This window comes from Phascolarctos cinereus, unplaced genomic scaffold (assembly GCF_003287225.1).
Source record: "Phascolarctos cinereus isolate Bilbo 61053 unplaced genomic scaffold, phaCin_HiC Scaffold_3;HRSCAF=262, whole genome shotgun sequence".
Taxonomy (NCBI): domain Eukaryota; kingdom Metazoa; phylum Chordata; class Mammalia; order Diprotodontia; family Phascolarctidae; genus Phascolarctos; species Phascolarctos cinereus.
In genome coordinates this window covers 163,968,895-163,988,920 of record NW_027555736.1, presented here as the reverse complement: position 1 = coordinate 163,988,920, position 20,026 = coordinate 163,968,895, and the positions used below count along the sequence as shown (strand labels likewise).

At 36.5% G+C, this 20,026-nt stretch overlaps 1 protein-coding gene across 8 annotated transcripts in view; it reads right to left on the bottom strand.

Annotated features, from left to right (window-relative positions):
* Window positions 1-20,026, bottom strand: part of ATP8B4 (ATPase phospholipid transporting 8B4 (putative)) — a 336,040-nt gene that overhangs the window by 151,132 nt on the left and 164,882 nt on the right. For all 8 annotated transcript variants that reach the window (XM_020978939.2, XM_020978874.2, XM_020978820.2 and 5 more), the window contains 2 exons: window positions 7,336-7,406; window positions 313-395 (listed from right to left, as the gene is read on the bottom strand). In XM_020978939.2, coding sequence (XP_020834598.1) covers window positions 313-395; window positions 7,336-7,406 — 154 coding nt within the window. The remainder of the gene's footprint in view (window positions 1-312; window positions 396-7,335; window positions 7,407-20,026) is intronic.

The following is a 20,026-nucleotide window of genomic DNA, read 5'->3' as shown; positions in this document are numbered from 1 at the left end:
GGGAAAGACTTGTAGGAAGGAAGGAAAGGAATAAATGGACATTTAATAGCTACTTAAAGACTGTCATAACCCTTCACCAGCTTTGAGAGCAGAAACTGTGTATTATTTCATCTTCATATTCTTGGCACCTAGTATGGTATTTTACATAGAATAAATGTCTGAAAAATGTTTGCTGAATTGATTTTGTCAAATTGACCTAATAGTATCGTGAGCAGACGTTGTAATTCAAGAATGAAAAGAGAGCTCAGTCTCTAATGAGCACAGGCTTTTATGTCCTTGGTTTCATATCATTTTTTTATTTTAACTACTTACCATCAAATTCTGCAAGCCTACTAATATCTGCTCCAAGTTCTGAAGTAACTGGTAATGCATGGCGGACTTTTAGGTTGGTCTCCCTGGAAAATTAATGACATGAATTTTTATATGGAACAGTCAACAGCATCTTACATAAACTAATCAAGTGGGTACAGCCCATGAAATACCCAACACGTCAACTCAAGGAACTCCCTTTGAATGTCATTACCACTTCCACACTGTTTCAGAAAAGTGGGAGGGGCTTCCAATGTTCCTAAAAGCTGGCATCCCATAAACTGCACATCTGTATAACAACACAGTAATCTGTTTTGCTCTTTGAAAGAACAGAGGACAAAATAAATATGGTTTCATTCGGACCTATTCAGACATCACGCATGAGTTACAAAATACAATAGGAATGGTAGCACCGCTGCTAGCCAAATGAGGCCAACATCACACTAAAGAGTCAGATATCCATGTAGTAGTTGTCCTTTCAAGACATGATCATGGCTAATTTCACAGTAGCTTAAATTTAAACAGAGAAAAGGAACACAGGTTTATTTTTCTTGGCAAAGCAACACAAGAATCATGTAATTCTGGAATCTCAGAGCTTGACTGGACTTCAAAGGTCATCTAAATTGTTCTCCTCCATCCAAACAGGACCACACATATACTCTACAGATGGCTTTCTACTCCATTCCTGAGATCTTCAGGGATGAAGATTCCACAGTTTTGCCAGCATATTGTGTTTAATGATCCTTGCCATCAGAAAGCTCTCTCCTAGGTCTAAACGAAATCTCCTCTGCCCTAACTTGAGCACATTTCCTGGAGGATATCTCCAACAGACGTATTTAATAACCCTTATTCTCCACTTACTAAAACATCAGGCTCTCTGTTTAGTAGAACATTTGGCACATTCATTCATGTACTAAATACCTACTGCATGTGTAACAGTGGAGGGAAGGAACTGTGTTTTACAGGCAGAGAACTCCCTTACCAATGTAGATGGCAATGGCTTCTTCAAAAGAAACAAATTGCTTCTTTAATTTATAGTCTTAGAAAATTTCTTGGGACATGAAGGATTAAGTGACTTGCCCAGGGTCTCACAGCCAGTATACATCAGAGGCAGGACTAGAGCAGCATGTCTAGCTAGCACTGGATTTCTGTCCACTATCCCCATTCCTATCACTGTTTTAGATAATTTGGAAAATGCAAAGTGTATTTCAGTTTGCCTCCTCCTAAAAATCAATAATCTAAATTTTTACAGGGAGCAGTCCAACAGCTGATGTCTACATCCAGTCTCTGAAGAGCTCATAAATAAGACTGGGAAGCTATTTGTGTAACATCACATGATCTTGCCTGGATGAGATGGATTTAAATGTCCACTATACATTTGGAAATTAGAAAATTTGCAAAATTTGACAGTAGTTTTAAAAAATGAATTGATTTATGCAACTTCTTGAGAAGGACATAAACATCAAAAAGCATCAGAACTATCTTCTTGATCTCTTTTTTCCAATTTTTAACATATTTATTTCAGGTTTTGAGTTCCAAATTGTATCCCTCCCTCTCTCCCCTCTACCCCCTCTCTGAGACACTGAGCAATCAGATACAGGCTATACATATACAATTATGTAAAACATTTCCATATTAGCTGTTTTGTACAAGATCACTCAAATAAAAGAAAAAAATGAAAGAAAGAAAGCAAAAAATAGCATGCTTCAGTCTGTATTCAATCAATATCAGTTCTTTCTATGTAGGTGGACAGTATGCTTCATCAGTCCTTTGGGATTGTCTTGGATCATTATATTGCTAATAGCTAAGTCATTTACAATTCTTCATCAAACAATATTGCTGTTATTGTGTACAATGTTCTCCTAGTTCTGTTCATTTCACTATGTATCAGTTCATGTAAGTCTTTCCAAGTTTTTCTGAAATCATCCTGCTTGTCATTTCCCACAGCATAATAGTACACCATTACAATCATACACCACAGCTTGTTCAGCTATTCCCCAATTGATGGGCATCCCTTTAATTTCCAATTCTTAGCCACCACAAAAAGAGTTGCTATAAATATTTTGGTACAAATAGGTCCTTTTCCCCTTTTTTTGGATGTCTTTGGGATACAGACCTAGTAGTGGTACTGTTGGATCAAAGTTTATGCACAGTTTTATAGCCCTTTGGGCACAGTTCCATATTGCTCTCCAGAATAGTTGGATCAGTTCACAACTCCACCAATGGTGCATTAGTGTCCCAGTTTTCCGACATCCCCTCCAACATCCAACATTTTCATTTTTTGTCATATTAGCCACTCTGATAGGAGTGAGGTGGTACCTTGGAGTTGTTTTAATTTGCATTTCTCTGATCAACAGTGATTTAGAGCATTTTTTTCATATGACTATAGATAGCTTTTAATTTCTTCATCCAAAAACTGCCTGTTCATATCTTTTGACCATTTTTTAATTGGGGAATGTATTTTTACAAATTTGACTCAGTTCTCCATAAATTTGAGAAATGAGGCCTTTATCAGAGATGCTTGTTGCAAAATTTTTCCCTAGTGTTCCGCTTTCCTTATAATTTTGGTTCCACTGGTTTTGTTTGTATAAAATTTTTTTAAATTTTATATAATTAAAATTATCTATTTTACTTTTTTGTAATGTTCTTTACATCTTCTTTGGTCCTAAATTCTTCCCTTATCCATATATCTGACAGATAAATTATTCCAAGCTCTCTTAATTTGCTTATGGTATCATCCTTTATGTGTAAATCATATACCCATTTTGACCTTATCTTGGTATATACAGTATGAGATATTGGTCTATACCTAGTTTCTGCCATTCTATTTTCCAGTTTTCCTAACAGTTTTTGTCAGATAATGAGTTTTTGTTCTAAAAGCTTGGATCTTTGGATTTATCATGTATTAGATTACTATTGTTATTTACTGTAACGTAATTTATAACTAATCTATTCCATTGATCCACCAATCTATATTTTAGCCAGTACCAGATTGTTTTAATAATTACCACTTTATAATACAGTTTGAGATCTGGTACACCTAGATCACCTTCTTTCACATTTTTTTTTCATTGATTCTCTTGATATCTTTGAGCTTTTGTCCTTCCAGATCAATTTTGTTATTATTTTTTCTAACTCTGTAAAGTGATTTTTTGATAGTGTGATTGATACGGTACTGAATAAATAGATTAATTTAGGTAGAATACCTTCTTGGTCTCGATGTCAAAAAAAAAATCTATCACTGAGAGTATCACATCTCCCTCAAGGAGTTTACAATATAGATAGAGAAAAAATATATCTGCTGAGTTTAATACCAATTAAAAAGATACCACAAGACAGTATGGGATTAAGTATGAAACTGGAATCATAGAGAATCAATCAAAAAATATTTATTAAGTACCTATGTGTCAGGCTCTGTAGTAAGAGCTGGGAATAAAAAGAATCCCCTGCCCTTAAGGAGATGACTATCTAAGGAGGGAGACAACATGCAAAAAACAGGTTAAAACAAGCTATGTACAGATAAGTTGGAAATAATCAACAGAAGTTTAGTTAGATGGATCATAAGATTTAGAGTTAGAGTGAACCTTAGATATTATCAAGCTCAAATCTGTCATTTTACAGATGAAGAAAATGAATAGACAGGATAAGTTCCTTGCACACAGACAACAAAAGTAACTAAGCCAATAAGAAATGATCAGCAGGATAGTTTCAGAAAAACCTGGGAAGTCTTATAGGAACTGATGCAAGGTGAAGTAAATAGAACCAGGAGGACATTGTACACAGTAATAGCAACATTGTAACAATGATCAACTGTAAAAGACTTGACTTCTCTGATAGAGATGATGATCTAAGACAATGATTCAAGGTAATTACAAAGGACCCATAATGAAAAATGTTATCTACTTCCAAAAAGAGAAATGATGAACTTTGCATATTGAAGCATACTTTTTTCACATTCTTCATTTTCTTATTTTTCTGTGTGTTTTCTTTTGCAACATGGCTAACATGGAAATATGTTTTTCATGACTTCACATATATAATCAATATCATATTGCTTGCCTTGTTAAGGGGTAGGAGAGGGACAGAAGAGAGGGAGAAAATTTAAACCTCAAAATTTTATTAATGTTAAAATTTTTAATTTAATTGAGAAATATCTAACAAAATCAATAAAAAAAATTAAGTAACTAAGCTGGGATTCAAAACCAGATTCTCTGACTCCAATCCAATGTTTTTCCACTACGCCACACCATCAACTTGGAGGTTATCTAGTCCAACCCTCTTCCCCATAAAAGATCATTAAATTGCAATTGTATACTAGTGTAGAGAGTAAGTGCCATTTGAGTGTGGCAGCACTGCGACAATAAATATATACTTCTGCTACATCCCCCACCAAAGACAACTTCTCTGAAAGACAGCAAGCACTTAGCTATGTAAGTTCTGGTATTTTAAAATGTCTCATCATATTATAATCACATCTTAATAAGTTCATCTTGTAACATGCAGAGGAGCAACTAGGTAGCATAGTGGATAGAGTGCCAGGCCTGGAGTCAGGAAGACTCATCTTCATGAGTTCAAATCTAGCCTCACCATCTGTGTGACCCTGGGCAAGTCACTCAACCCTGTTTGCCCCAGTTTTCTCATCTGTAAGATGAGCTAGAGAAGGAAATGGTAAGCCATTCCAGTATCTTTGCCAAGAAAACAACAGATGAAGTCACAGAGTCAGACACAACAAAAACAACGGACAACAACAATATATGCCATGAATGATGCTAAGTGCTTTTTATAAATATATCACTTCATCCTCTCAACAACCCTGTGAAATAGGTACAAAACCATGAAATGTTATCTCTGTTGCAATTATGGAAGACATAAATGTTTCGTTATTCAAGAAATTGATGGAAATGCTGAGACAAAATAGATTAATTCAATAGCATTAAAAAAGAGATTTTTACCCCCAAAAAAGCAATGTTTGCATAATAAAAAAGAAAGAAAATGAGGATGTCCCTCTTAGTGATGAACCTTTCAAATAAAAAGTCTGACCTACAGAATCTATAAATAATTGACACATTTATAAGACTGGGATTGATTACCCCACAGATAAAATCATTTCCTTGTAGGTTAAAAGATTCTAGTGGATTTTTGATCACAAAGAATATAATAGTCAATGCTCAAAAGAAGAAATGAAAATTATCTATGCAACATGAAAAGTTCAAATTCTCCAATAAGAAGAATATAAGTCAAACCAGTGAAATGATACCTTACACTCATCAAGTTTGCATAAATAGATAAAAATTAAATTTATTAGTGGTAGGTCTAGTAAAAACAAGCATACTATTATATTACTGATGATGGGGTTAGTAAAAATCTTTTTAAAAGGAATATTGATTCTGTAAGACAGGCAAAACTGTCCATACCCTTTGATCCAGTGATCTTGCTATTGGGCTTATACCTAATAATGTTGTTGACATTGGATCAGATCTTTTCAGACAAAAATATTCTTAGAATCTCCTAGAATCATTATTCTTAATAGCAAAAAATTGGAAATAGTGCATGGGTCCCATAATTTGTGAATAAATGAACATTACATAAATGTAATTGCATATTATTTCACCATAAGAAAAAAAAAACATGATGAATACAAATATGGAAAGACCCATATGAATTTATGCAGAGTGAAGAAAGAAACCAAAAAATATATATACACTAAGTGAAACTATATAAATAACAATTGCAGTACATAGGAAAATATGCAGAAAAGAGGAAAATAAAGTTTGAAAGGGACATGGGAACAAATAGGATGATTTTATCATTACATTAGTAAAGTTAATTTACATCTTTTAAATAATAGTAACAAAAATAATAATAATAATAATAGCTAGTATTTAGTGTTTAAAAGTTTACAAGATGCTTTATAAATATTACCTCTTTTGAGCCTTTCAATAACCTTAGGAACTAGGTGCTATTATTATCCCCATTTTACAGATGAAGAAATTGAGGTAGACATTGATTAAGTGACTTTTCCCAGGGTCACACAACTAGGAAGTGTCTGAGGCATGAACACAGTATAAGTAAAGGAAGTTTGCAATTTCACATATAATCTTTTTTGTTTGTGTGTATTTAAATATTTGTGTTTGCCAAGAGCTATTACATTTAAAGTAATCATTAAAAAAAAAAAGATACCTTAGCATTGAATGGATTTGGATATCCTATAGCACAAATTATGCTCTCTGAAACAGAATAACTGCATATAATTAAAGCTTGATATAATACATTACAATATATAAAGACGCTTCCCAAATCCAGTAGGACGTTGCAGCTGTCTATATAGATTGATAGACAGATACATACCACGTGTAGCAACAAAGTTAAATAATAATTTTATACCAATTAACCATGTGTGAATAATATCACTGAAAAAAAGAACTGTCTTTTTTAGGACATTACTATGTATTTATAGGAATCATAGTCCTCTTCTTTCCCTGATATTTTCACTTTTAAATGGTGGCAGGGACTATGGGGAGAGAGAGGAGGCTATAATTATCAAGAAATCTGGATCCTAATACTCATAATTCTTAGTGACATTAATTTGTGAAGTTCTCTCTAAAGGACAATGACGCCCAAAGTTTTGCTGAAATAAGTGACAGAATAGAAATTAATTCAAATCCTTCTCTGTCCCCTCCAGAATTCCTCTCATTCCTGAAAAACTCTATTTGGAATGAGGGAAGGTAATTTAGTAATTACAATGGAGAATCTTAGACTAAGGAGATCAATTCAAGCATGCCCAGACATAGAATTTCCTAACAGAAATAGAGTTAGAGAAAATGCAAAGAAATTTGCAAAATATTTTAAAAGATGGCATTGACATTGAAGATTTCCTTTAAACTTAAGTTTTAGAATTTGCAGATTTAACATTTATATGGAAAAAAGTTTCATGAAGGGATAAGGTCAAACATAAGATGTGTTACATAGTCATTACATTTTAACAAATTTCATGGCAAATCTGTTCTCATTTTAATATTAACTCACCCATCAAGTTCAGCAGTTTCAATATAACAGAGACCATGTGGTTCACTGCTTGACAAGAGGAGCAAATCAGCCTGTAAACGTAGGGGGGGAAAAAAAGAATTTTGAGAAAAGAACCATGGAAGACTCATACATAGTAATCTATGTTTTCCTTGTCTATCTACCAACAACTTCTATTAGGGTTTACAAAGTACTTCCTTTAACAACCAGGTTGGGTGGAAGAGTGGGGGGTGGAGAATGGGGGGAGGAGGGGAGAGGGAGCTTTTCCTTGACCTTGTGCAGTTTAACATTTTTATTCATTGAGGTACAAATGGCAAATTCACTTCAGATGGCTAAGCCACCACTTTAAAAGGTTTCAAACATGCTAGAATGCTGGGCCCAATCTAATAAGATGAAGCAATGAGGATAATTATCTTAGCTGTAGGTTCAAAAAAAAATCAGCAATCAATCAACAAGCATTTACTAAGTGCCTATCGCTATACTAGGCTAGATTCCAGGGATACCAAAAAAAAAAAAAGAGTTTGTATAAATAAACATTTATTAAGTGTGTGCTATGTGCCAGAGTAGATGCTTAATGAATGTGTATTGGCTGAATGACTGTGTTTAGCACTGGGGTACAAAGAAAGGTTAAAGCAGCCCACATTCTAATGGAGAAGACAATATGAAAACAACTGTGTACAAACAAGACACCTACAGGACAAATTGAAGGTAACTAATGGAGGGAAGGCACTAGCAATAAATAAGGGGAACTGGGAAAGGTTACTTGTGGAAGGTGGGGTTTTAGCTGGGACTTGAAGGAAGCTGGGGAAGCCAGGAGGCAGAGAGGAGGAGGGAGAGAATTCCAAGCATGAGAGAAAGTAAGTGAAAACACCCAGAGTCAGGAGATGGAGTATCTCGGGCTAGTAACATCAAGGGGCCAACTTCACTGGATGGGCTTCGAATGCCAGAGGATTTTATATTTGATCATGAAGGTCATAAGGAGCCATTGGAGTTTATTGAATAAGGGTAATGACATGGTCAGATTAGCACTTTAGGAATATTACTTTGATAGCTGAGTGGAAGAAGACGTAGAGTAGAGAGACCACCCAGCACGCTAGTGCAGTCGTCTAAGAATGAGCAGATCAGGGCCTGCACCAGAATGGTAGCAGTGTCAGAAGAGAGAAGAACATGGCCTTGTCTTCAACTAGCTTACTAACACACTAAAATTACTCTATAAGTACACAATGTGGGAGGTATAGAAAGATAACAGTTCATCTGAAAAAGACCACGGAATTTTAAAACAGGAGTCAGCAGCCCCAGTGCCTCGAACATAGCAGATCCTTAATGAATGTTTATTGACTAACAACCAAAAAAGCTACCAAGATCTTAAACTGGATTAAGAGAAGCATCATGTTTAGGACTAGAGAAGCAATGGTCTTCCTGTCCCATTCCCTGATAAGACTATTTCTAAAGCATTGTACTTTTAAAAATCTGGGCACTACATTTTGGCAAGGACATTGATAAGCTTCAGTGTATCCAGAGTCAAGACATCACTCTATGACATCATTGCTCCTCTTTGAAAAGGACAAACAACAATCCAGAGTAGGGTGAAGATGAGGAAAAGACTTACTGCCATATAAGAACCAATCGAACTGTGGATGGTTACTCTGGAGAAGAAAAGTAATAGCTATTTTCAAGTTGTTGAAGTATTATTGAGTAAAAATAGGATTAAATTAATTTTGCTCAAAGGAATAGTTTACCTATCAGATCTATGGAGAACACAAGAATTCATGACCAAACAAGAGATAGAGAACATTACGAAAAGCAAAATGGATAATTTTGATTACATTAAATTGAAAAGTTTTTGCACAAACAAAACCAATGCATCTAAAATTTAGAAGGAAGGTAGAAAACTGGGAAAGAATTTTTACAACCAGTCTCTCTGATAAGGGCCTCATTTCTAAAATATATAGAGAAATAAGACAAATTTATAAGAATACAAGCCATTCCCCAATTGATAAATGGTCAAAGGATATGAACAGACAGATCTCAGATGAAGAAATTAAAGCCATCTACACTCATATGAAAAAATGCTCTAAATTATTATTGATTAGAGAAATGCAAATCAAAACAACTCTGAGGTACCACATCACACCTATCAACATGACAAAACAGGAAAATGATAAATGTTGGAGAAGAGGTGGGAAAATTGGAACACTAATGCATTGTTGGTGGAGTTGTGAAATGATTTAACCATTTTGGAGAACAATTTGGAACTATGCCCAAAGGGCTACAAAAATGTGCATACCCTTTGACCCAGCAATAGCACTTCTAGGGCTATATCCCAAAGAGATCATACAAATGGGGAAAGGACCTACATGTACAAAAATATTCATGGCAGCTCTTTTTGGGGTGGCAAAGAATTGGAAATTGAGAGGATGCCCATCAATTGGGGAATGGCTGAGCAAGTTGTGGTATATGAATGTGCTATAAGAAATGATGAACAGGCTGACTTCAGAAAAACCTGGAAAGACTTCTATGGTCTGATGCTCAGTGAAATGAGCAGAACCAAGAGAATGTTGTACACAATAACAGCCACGTTGTGTGATGACTAATATTGATAAACTTAACCCTTCCCAGCATTACAAGGATTTAAGATATCTCCAGAGGCCTCATGATGGAAAATGCTATCCACATCCAAAGAAAGAACTACGAAAGTTGAATTGCTATTTTTTTCTCTTCTGTTGAGTTTTGTTTCCTCTTTCTGATGGTTGTTCCTATTGGTTTTAATTTTTTCTTACAACACCACTAATGTGAAAATATGTTTAATAGGAATGTAAATGTATAGCTTATATCAGATTGTGTGCCATCTTAGGGAGGGTGGTGGGGAGGAAGGGGGAGAAAAATTTTAAACTCAAAAGCATATGGAAGTGATTATTGATAAATCAAAATAAATTATAAAAATTTTTTTTAAAAAAATTAATTTTGCTCAAAGGATATAATTAGGAGCAATGAAGAAAGGCATATTTCAGCTGCACATTAGGAAACACCAAATGATTATAAAGCAATCCCAAAGTGAAATGGGTTACCTCTGGAAGGAGAGGTACAGATCTTCAAGCAAAGGACAAATGACCACTTGTTAAGGATATTGTAGATGGATTTTTATTTATCCCCATTTTATAGATGAATTAACTGAGACTCAGAAAAGTTAAATGCTTTGCCCAAGGTTACACAAACAATAAGTGTTAAAGCTAGAATTTAAACAAGGACTCCTGATTCTTTCGACTCCTGATCAGGGGTAGCTTTAGGCGGAAAGCAAAGTAAGCCAAGTTTATCCCACAATCATAGACTCAGAGCTGGAAAGTGCATGGAGGTCATCAAACCTATGGTTCCAATCCTTTAATCTTACAGATAAGGAAACTGAGACATAAAGAGATTATATAGCATGTCCAAGGTCATACAAATAGTGAGTGATGCTCACTCCAAATTCACTGTTCTTTCTACTGAATCGCATAAGGTCTCACTCACGATCAAGGCTATCTTCAGGCAAAGGATAAAATACACTAAGTTTGTCTGTGATCCTCCCTGTCTGCTCCCACTTCCAACCCTAGTCAAACCTCTTCCTTCTCAACTCTTATTTTAGTAGTAGGTTAAAAAAAAATTTGCCAAGATCCACTCACATTCTGGGGGGGGGAAATCAGGTATTAGGGGTGGGGACACATACATACACACACAAAAAAATCTTTTTAAATTAGTTTTTAAAGTGCTTTCAAAAACTAGGAACAGGAAACATAAGCCCTCATTCAATAAACAAATTGTATACATATATATCATCATAATTACATTCACAAAATTTAAGAGTTAGGAAAGCTCTCAGCAGCCATCTAGTCCAGTCCATATACAAAATGTATTCCTGTTATAAAATACCCTACTAGTGGTTGTCTAACTGCTGCTTGAAGACCTCAAAAGAGGGGGTTCCTACCATCTCTCTAGGCAGGGATTATGCTTCTTTTTGCTTATATTTATACTCTCAATACCTCCTGTGCTAGATACCAAGCACATAGTAAATACTTAATACTTATTGACTAAATGACTGCATTCTTACAGTCAAAAGATAGGTTCAAGTCCTGCCTTTAAGTCATACTATGTGACTCTGAGAAAGTCACTGAACTCTTCAGTCCTCCCCCAGCCCCAAAACTCTATAAGTTACAGAACAGTTGCTAACGTGCTTTGGTACACAAAGTTTCCTAACAGAGAGTTCTAGACAGAAAAAATCACAAACCTAGTCCCTCCCACCTATTTAGATAGAGCACATATACAAGACTTATATGTCAGTTTTATTATGCACACTAACACAGAGAGATATATTTCAGTTCCATGTTATGGAGATTCAAGAGTTTGGGGCCAACAAAAAGAGGAAGGGCTGTTCGACATAAAGAGAGAATATGGGGCAAAGAAGCAAAAGGGGGAAAGCCATGGAAAGCAAGACAGATGAGTATAAGGAGGGGAGATTAGAGACAGAGACATAAAGGATACTCAGGATGGGAGATGGATGTGCCTTTCTGAGCTAACCTGCTCACATCCTACTGTTCTTTTCATTTTCTCTTGGAGCATGAGGATAAGTAATCACTTGGAATTATAGACCTTTTGAAACGGTTTTTTGGGATAATCTCCTTAACAGCAAGTACTGCTTTTGCCTTTTCTTGTGTACCTAGAGATTAGCTTAGTGTATGGGACATAGTCAGTACTTAACAAATAGCTGTTTATTGAATGTCTGATAATTTGACAATTTATTGTCTAGTAACTTAAAACAGTCCTTCGATTCAAGGAAACAATTTGTCTGCCTTTATTTCAAACTCTAAAGTATATTGTGAAATCAAGTCTTAGCAAGCTGAAAATCCGATTTATTGCCATAGCCAAAAAGATTACCAAGTTGCCAGCCTACCAGTGATGAATCTTTCAATATTATTAATAATAATAAAAGCTTTTATAATAGTAATGGTAACATTTTCATAGCACTTGAAGGTTTGCGAGACAATTTAAATAGGTTATCTCATTTGATGTGTTAGATGGTACTGTTATCCCTATTCTATAGTTAAGGACACTGAGGCTGAAAAGGGTTAAGTGACTTGCCCAGGGTCACACAGATAATGAGTGCCTGAGGGTGAATCTGAATTCAGGTCTCACTGATTCCAAGTTTAGCAATCTATCTAATATACCACCAAGCTGCCCTACAATGTTTGGTTAGTCCTCAGACAAAAAAACAAATTGACAAAAAAAAAAAATGCCTGTTGTGCCATGCTATAAAATCCAGTTGGATGGCCAGTCTGTTGAATTAAAGTGGGACAGGCATAGCAGATGCACAATGAGTTGAGTCAACTAGTGAAATAAGTAGTAGAGAGCAGGTAGAATTACATTTGGAAAATCTCAGTTTCCAATGACCACAAGCGGCTCCTCTAACACAAAAGCCCATCCTTTTTTAACCCAAATGTTCTTCCAATCATGCAAAATGGTTGCAAATCTTTAAATAAAACGTTCTCCTTAGAATCAGAGTTGTGAGTGACCCAAAGGGCAGTGGACTGAGCCCAGTGGCTATAAACACAATGGATCACATTTCTGCAAGGAGCACCACGAGGGACGTAACTAAGGAAATGCATAGTGCAGTCGTTTAACAAGAGTGGGAGATGACACACGGACTACTTACACTGTGCACGGGTGCCCATGAAAACCACAGGGAACCAGACATGATCCTATAGCTTGCACAAGGCTCCATACAAGTAGTCCACATCTGTGTATGTGCGAGAGGCACTGAGGGAGAACTAAGGCAGGGAGCATCTCAGGCTTGGAGCGCCCCCTGTCAACCTATGCAGAGATTTCATATTGTGCTCCAAGCCACACCCTCTAGAGCTAGTCACTGTCCTTGCATGAGAAATAATGTGTATCATGAAGGAATGACTACTAGCAGACACTTACTTTGGAAGCTCAGGAATGACTGCCAATTTTCCAGCTATCCCTAAACTTTTTCTGATACTTAAAAAAAGCAAAACTTTTTAATGCTGTCGTTTGATCCTTTGAAGCTATTAATTATGCAATGCCTAAAGGTTATATATGGAACCAACCTTCATTTCCTTGTTCAGAACAATTATTTCCCTTTCAAAATGAAATTTAGTAATTTTGTTTGTCTAGTTGAATACTAGTTAGGCTGATGTTGAATAAGGGCCAAAAAACTTAATAAAAAGTCACTTAAGGAATGAATAGGCAGGCATGTCTTACATTGTACTTATCAGACCTCCAAAGACCCTTCCCACTCTAATTCTACAATGCTATGAGCAAAGAATCTTCGGAGACTCTATCTGAATTACATAATCATAGTTGTCCATCAAGTTATGAGGTCTTCACTGAACTACAATGACATCTCTTCTTATGCCACCTGTGTCTTCCCCCATCACTTTGTCTTCTAATCCTGGGTCATCCCAGAACTCATCGGAGATAACCAGGTGCTAGGACTTGCCACCACCAAGGGTGGTCTGCCCCCTTTCCTACCCTCTTCAACTCCTCCCCAAATAGGGGCTGCCCAGAACAGACCCTGCTGCTTGACTGCTCATATGGCTTGGATGAGATGGGAGTCACCCACTCCATTCCATCCAGTGAGATGAAGGACTACCAGGCCGTACCATCTACCTTGTAACTGCCTGTAATCTGCCCTACCTACACACCCTGAAGCCCCCTGGAGCTATTATCTGATCTGCTAACATATGGGATGGGTGAGGGAAACAAGTATTTACCTACAATGAGCCAGGCACTCTGTTAATTGCTTTACAAATTATTATCTCAATTGATACACAGTCTGAGAACCTCTGGGCCTTGCCATTTGCTCCTCACCTGAACCCTAAGGACTTTCAGGACTTTCCATGAGCCCAATAGCTGAACTTTTCTATGTTTTCTCCTCCATTAGAGTACGAGCTCTTTGAAAGCAAGAGCTGTCTCATTTTTCTATTGGTCTCCCCAGTTCTTAGCACAGCGCTAGACACATAGCTAGCGCTTAGTAACTGCTTTTTCATTCATTTATAGAAAACTACCTTGTTAGATGAAATCAAGTCAGATCTAAATACACCCTGTGGGTCAAAAATTCCCCCTTTCTTGCATACCATTATTTTTAAAAACAACAATGCAGTCTAATTTAGAGCATTTTTTACTTGATTAGTAACATATATAAGTGCATATATATATGTATATATATACATATATACATATATATATACACACAGAAACATACATACACACACGCAATAGTGCCATAGTTTAACACCCCTCATGCCTGTTCCTCTTTTAACAAGTCTGCAATTTCTCTTCCCTCACATTCCTATTATTACATCTGCATCTCTCCCTCCTTTGCCTCAGTAATGAAATTGGGTTAATTTTAAACATTGTACTAATAGGAGGCAGTGTGGCACAATGGGAAGGGTACCATCTCTAGATTCGGAGCTCCCATGTTCAAATGCTATCTCTGGAATTTATTGCCTACGTGACCTTATTTATTAACTTCCGCAAGCCTTGATATCTGCACCTGAAAAACTGAATATGTTGGACTAGATGGCCCAAGGTACCTTCCAGGTCTACATCTACAATCCTATAAACTCAATGATGCTTCTGACCTTCCATTTGAAGTAACTGGAGGAAAGAGGATTGATGTTGTTATTGCTGTTATTTGTTCTTCATTTCTGAAGAGAACCAATGACATCATGGGGTGATGTCTTGACTTGTACATGAACTGGATTTAAGTGAGGCAGAGCTGCACAAAGTCATCGACCTCACTCTCTCTTCCAGAGTCATCGAAGTCCAGTGGCAAGACAAAAGTCAAGATGACTGGCCTGGGATGTAGTGGATCACCCTGTTGTCTTTGATGTCTGACCAAGCTCTAAGCACTCTGCAATGCCTGCATCAGCTGCCTTCACAGCCACTAGAACAAATTGTTCACATGTGCCCATTCCACCAGGAGAAGTCTTCACACGTATGGGGTAGACATCCCCCTGACTCACCAACCGGTTTGAGGCCTCTTGGTTACCTTCAACCTGGTTTTGCCCGTCTGTTGAGATGATTTTTCCAGGCTGTGGCCACTGTACATGTGACAGCTTCTTGGAGCCACTGGTGAGAGTTGGTGGCAGTCGGACACAAAAAGTGGATGAGCAGACCGGAAAAGGGTTCAGGAAGCCCTCACACTGGAGGTGCCAGTCCTCCCTGAACATTCCACGCACCCCAGAAAAAGGGATAAGAAACATCTGCCTAAGGGCAGGAAAAGAATAATGGTAGGAAGAGAGAGACCTACCATGATAAAGGAATCTTAGTTGGTTCTTATCAGATCTCCCTTCCTGCCACAGGAGCACAGAAAATCAGAACTCCAGTGCTGCTAAATGAGAAACATAACTAATACACAATAAAGACTGATGTGTTTAAAGTATTTTAACTGATAGAAAGTCACTAAGGCTCTGTTACTGCCACCACCTGGATGTCTGGCAAATTTGAGTTTATGGATAACTATAGTTATTTTCATTATATGCATCCCTCACTCCCCCTCCAACCTATCTCCCCACCACTCTCAAACTTCCCTCCCTGCATTTCTCTTATCTCCCCCATCCTTGCCCTCACCCCCCCAAAAAACATTCAGATTCCCCCTATGAATTTCTCTTGAAATAGGATTTCATTTTACATAAGGGTAGTACTGCCCTATTTACATCAACAGTTAATTCACAACAATTAAAAAGAGAAAAATAAAATAGTTTTTTCCTCAGGTGCTCTGAAAGACCTAGAGCTTTCTTCACTCTAGGAAGAGAGAAGGGATTATTTACAGTAAATGAGGTAAAACAACAAGGAACTTTGACTTAAAGCTCATAAAAGTTAAATTACAAGTTTCCTAATAGCAAGAGCAATTAGACAGCAGAATGCTTCCTCTGGGGAGGTGGATTCATTAAAGGTGTTTAAGAAGGCTTAGCTAATTCTTGAGGGATTTGGAGAGAGCAAAAGCCCACTCTTAGCTGGAAGTAGGGTGTAGATTCAGTAGATAAGGTCTTTCCAGGTCTATCTTTTATTAGAAATGAGATTTTTTAATTCTTGCCACAAAAAAAAATTCCTCTTTTGAAACAAAACTCTCACGGGTAATAAATTAATTTGTAATGGGACTGTTTCTTTTTTTATTTTAAAGCTAGAAAATAGTTCTTTCAGTTTTAAAAGATATTAACATTGAGTAAGTTGTATATAAAGTTTGTTTATAAAGCATAATAAAATTACTTTTACCAGCTGCATGCAGTAAACCTGTTATTCCTTACATTCAATCTGCCAATGATATGCAGCAGTTCTGAAGTGCATTTCTAAAATAATAACTGACCTAGTTCTTCCAGTACAGGGCAACCTCACTTTGCATGCATTTTCTCTAAGCAATTGTAGAACTTAACACATTGGTTCAAGCCTTGCCTCTGACACTAGTTATGTCTACATGAGTAAGTCATTTAATTTCTCTGACACTGTTTCCCCACCAATAAAATGGAGATAATAATACCTGTAGTACCTAGCTATTATGAGGTTCAAATGAGACATGCAAAGTACTTTATAAATTCTGAAGCATTATGTAAGCATCAATAGTTATAATTATGACAATTACTATTAATTTTATTTACACTTAGGTTGTTCTTATGGAAGGCTTTCTGGCACTAAACAGCCTTTTAAAATACCGCTGATTTCAGCATTATATTCATACGAATGCCTAAAAATGTCTTGAAAGTAAAAATAAAAGTAGGTGGAATTAATCATACATTGGTCTGGTTTTTTAGAAAGGATTTCTAATTTCATCAATAGTAGTAGATGCTACTTGCTTAGATCTTTGTCAATGTGGGGTTGTCAATCCTTTATGTTAAATATTTCTTTGCTATGGAGGAAATAAATAGCTGTCCCATACATGATTTACATTTACCCTGGATACGAACTAAATCTAAACTTTAAGTGACTTTTTCCCCCAATAGAATGAGAAAAAAAGAGGCTGATCTCCTCTCTTTAGAGGCCAGGCCTCTCCAGGATTGAATTCTAGGGGTTCAGTCATTCGTATGACCACAGTTCATTTAGTGAAAAAGGAAGAATACAAATATCTTACACTTTTCCTAGGCCCATTAGCAACTCAATGTGTTATTACATTTAAATTCAGCTTCAACCAAGTTAAAAAAGCAGGATGGCACATTAGACCAGAGGATCTGAGTTCAAATTCTACCTCTCTCTCATCTTGGGCAAGTCATTGTACTCTCAGCCTCAGTTTCTCCATCTTCAAATGAGGGCTAGGAAGGGAGGTTTGAATAGATGACTTCTAAGGGTCCTCTGTGTTCTAAATCTATATAATCCTATGAAATTCATCTATTCACTCCTTCAACAAATGTTTTCTGCGAACCTTCAACAGCCTAGAATAAATTGACTGTGGCAGATACAAAGATAAAGAAACAGTCTAACAATTTTCCTAACAACCGAGAACCAAGAGAGTTAATTGGTCAGCTAAAACATCCTGGCCGCCATCATCCAAATGAACTGTCCTCAATTTGGATAGTGGCAGTCTGAGCATTCCAATTTTGTCTCCCTCATTTATGGCAATAAAATTTCCAGCACCCAAACTCAGAAACTCCTCTAATTTTGGATACCCAATATCAGGCTGCCAAAAGCAGAACTGCCCAAAGATTCCATTACATTAGCCACCTATGTAATTCCCAAAGAATTACCTCCAATGAGGTTGCCCCAAAAATAGCCTTAAAGGAGATACTCATAAGCTGCCAGATATCACTCTGCAAGTCGACATTAGCACTCAAGAGAGTGGGACCACAGACTTCATTGGTGGTGTCAAACTCAAATAGAAATGGATCTCTGAAGGCCATGCATTGACCTAGAAAACCTCAAATTAACATACTTGAAGTTGAATTTTATTTTAACTTATTTTGTTAAACATTTCCAAATTATATTTTAATCTGGTTGGGGCCACAGTCAGGAGTTTTGTGGGCAGTAATTCTAACACCTCTGGAATCATTGTTTCCACTGAATACAGAGACCTATTCAGAAAGCATGCTTACCCCTCAAAAGAGGTTTTGTTGGTGCTGCATGGGAGGCTGGAAAGGTTTCAAATACACTCCTAGCAAAATTCAGAGAGGCTCATCACCAGTGGTCTCACCACTTGGTGATAAATTCTTTGGCAATGACAACCAATGAGTCAAAAAGGTGCTAAATCCTATTTGGTCCCTTTCTACTTCTGCAATGATAACAAACAATGGGAAGGGGAGTAGGAAGAAACATGCTAAGAATCACACAGTTTTCAAGCCATCTATAAATATTTACCTAGTTGTTGATATTATAAATGTGAGATCCTAATCCAATGACCAAGAATGCCCTTACTCTTGGAGGAATTGAATTATATCAATCTTGACATTCTCCATATAAGTGAAACCAGAAGAAAAAGAAATCAGAGCTAAGTGGAAGAAGGGCTTGCAGGTTTTCCTCAGAGAGGCAAATAAAAGAGTTAGCAGAGTTAGTTTTATTGTGCATCCTAAGGCAACAAGAAACAACATTTCACGGAACATTCTGTCACTTCATATTAATGTGTTCATGGCAGTATTTTTAAAAGGATTATCATTAAAATAGTTGGAGTTTATTATGTACCAACATCTGTTGTTGCAGAAGATAAGTAGAGAAAAAATGAACATTAATAACTACCAACATATTTGCCTACTTTCCCATCTATATATAAAATATATATATCAAAATAAACTACATGTGCATTGATGCATCCTGAATAAGGGCATTAAAAGAGAAGAGGCAAGCTTTTGGAAAAGGCAGTCCATAACAGATGACCACTGTACAATGAGTGAAAGATGTAGAGATTGAATGTTCTATTTTTTCTTTAATTTTTTTAATTAACAAAGATCTATTTTCTCTCTACCACCCTCTACATCCCCCCATTGAAAAACAAAACAAAAACCAAAAACTCTTGTTAACAAACATGCATAGTCAAGTAAAACTAATTTCCACATTGGTCATGTCTAAAAATTTATGTCTCAGACTGCACCCTGAGTGCATCACGTCTCTTTCAGGAGATAAATAATGCAAGTCTTCTGGAATCATGGTTGGTCACTGAGTTGATAAGAGTTCTTAAGTCTTTCAAAATGGTTTGTCCTTTCTAAAACTGTTTTTATTGTATAAATTGTTCTACTGGTTCTGCTCACTTTACCCTGCATCAGTTAATGCAAATCTTCCCAAGGTTCTCTGAGACCATCCCCTTCATCATTTCTACAATAGTGTTCTATTATTATATTTAAATACTATTGTTCAGCCATTCTCCAACACATATTTTTGTAACTATGGGTCCTTTACCTCTTTCTTTGATCTCTCTGGGACACAGGTCTAGAAGTAATATTATTGGGTCAAAGGGTAGCACTGTTTAACTTTTTGGACATAGTCCCAAATTACTTTCCAGAATGGGTGTACTAGTTCACAGGTCTGCAAAGAGTGTCTTAATGTACCTGTTTTCACCCAGCCCCTGCAGAATTTCTCTTTTCATTCAATTTTGGGAATCTGATACATGAGAGTGGAATCTCAGAGGTGCTTTAATTTATATTTCTCTAATAATTAGTGATTTGGAGCATTTTTTCACATGACTATTGATAGCTTGGACTTCTTCCTTAGAAAACTGCATGTT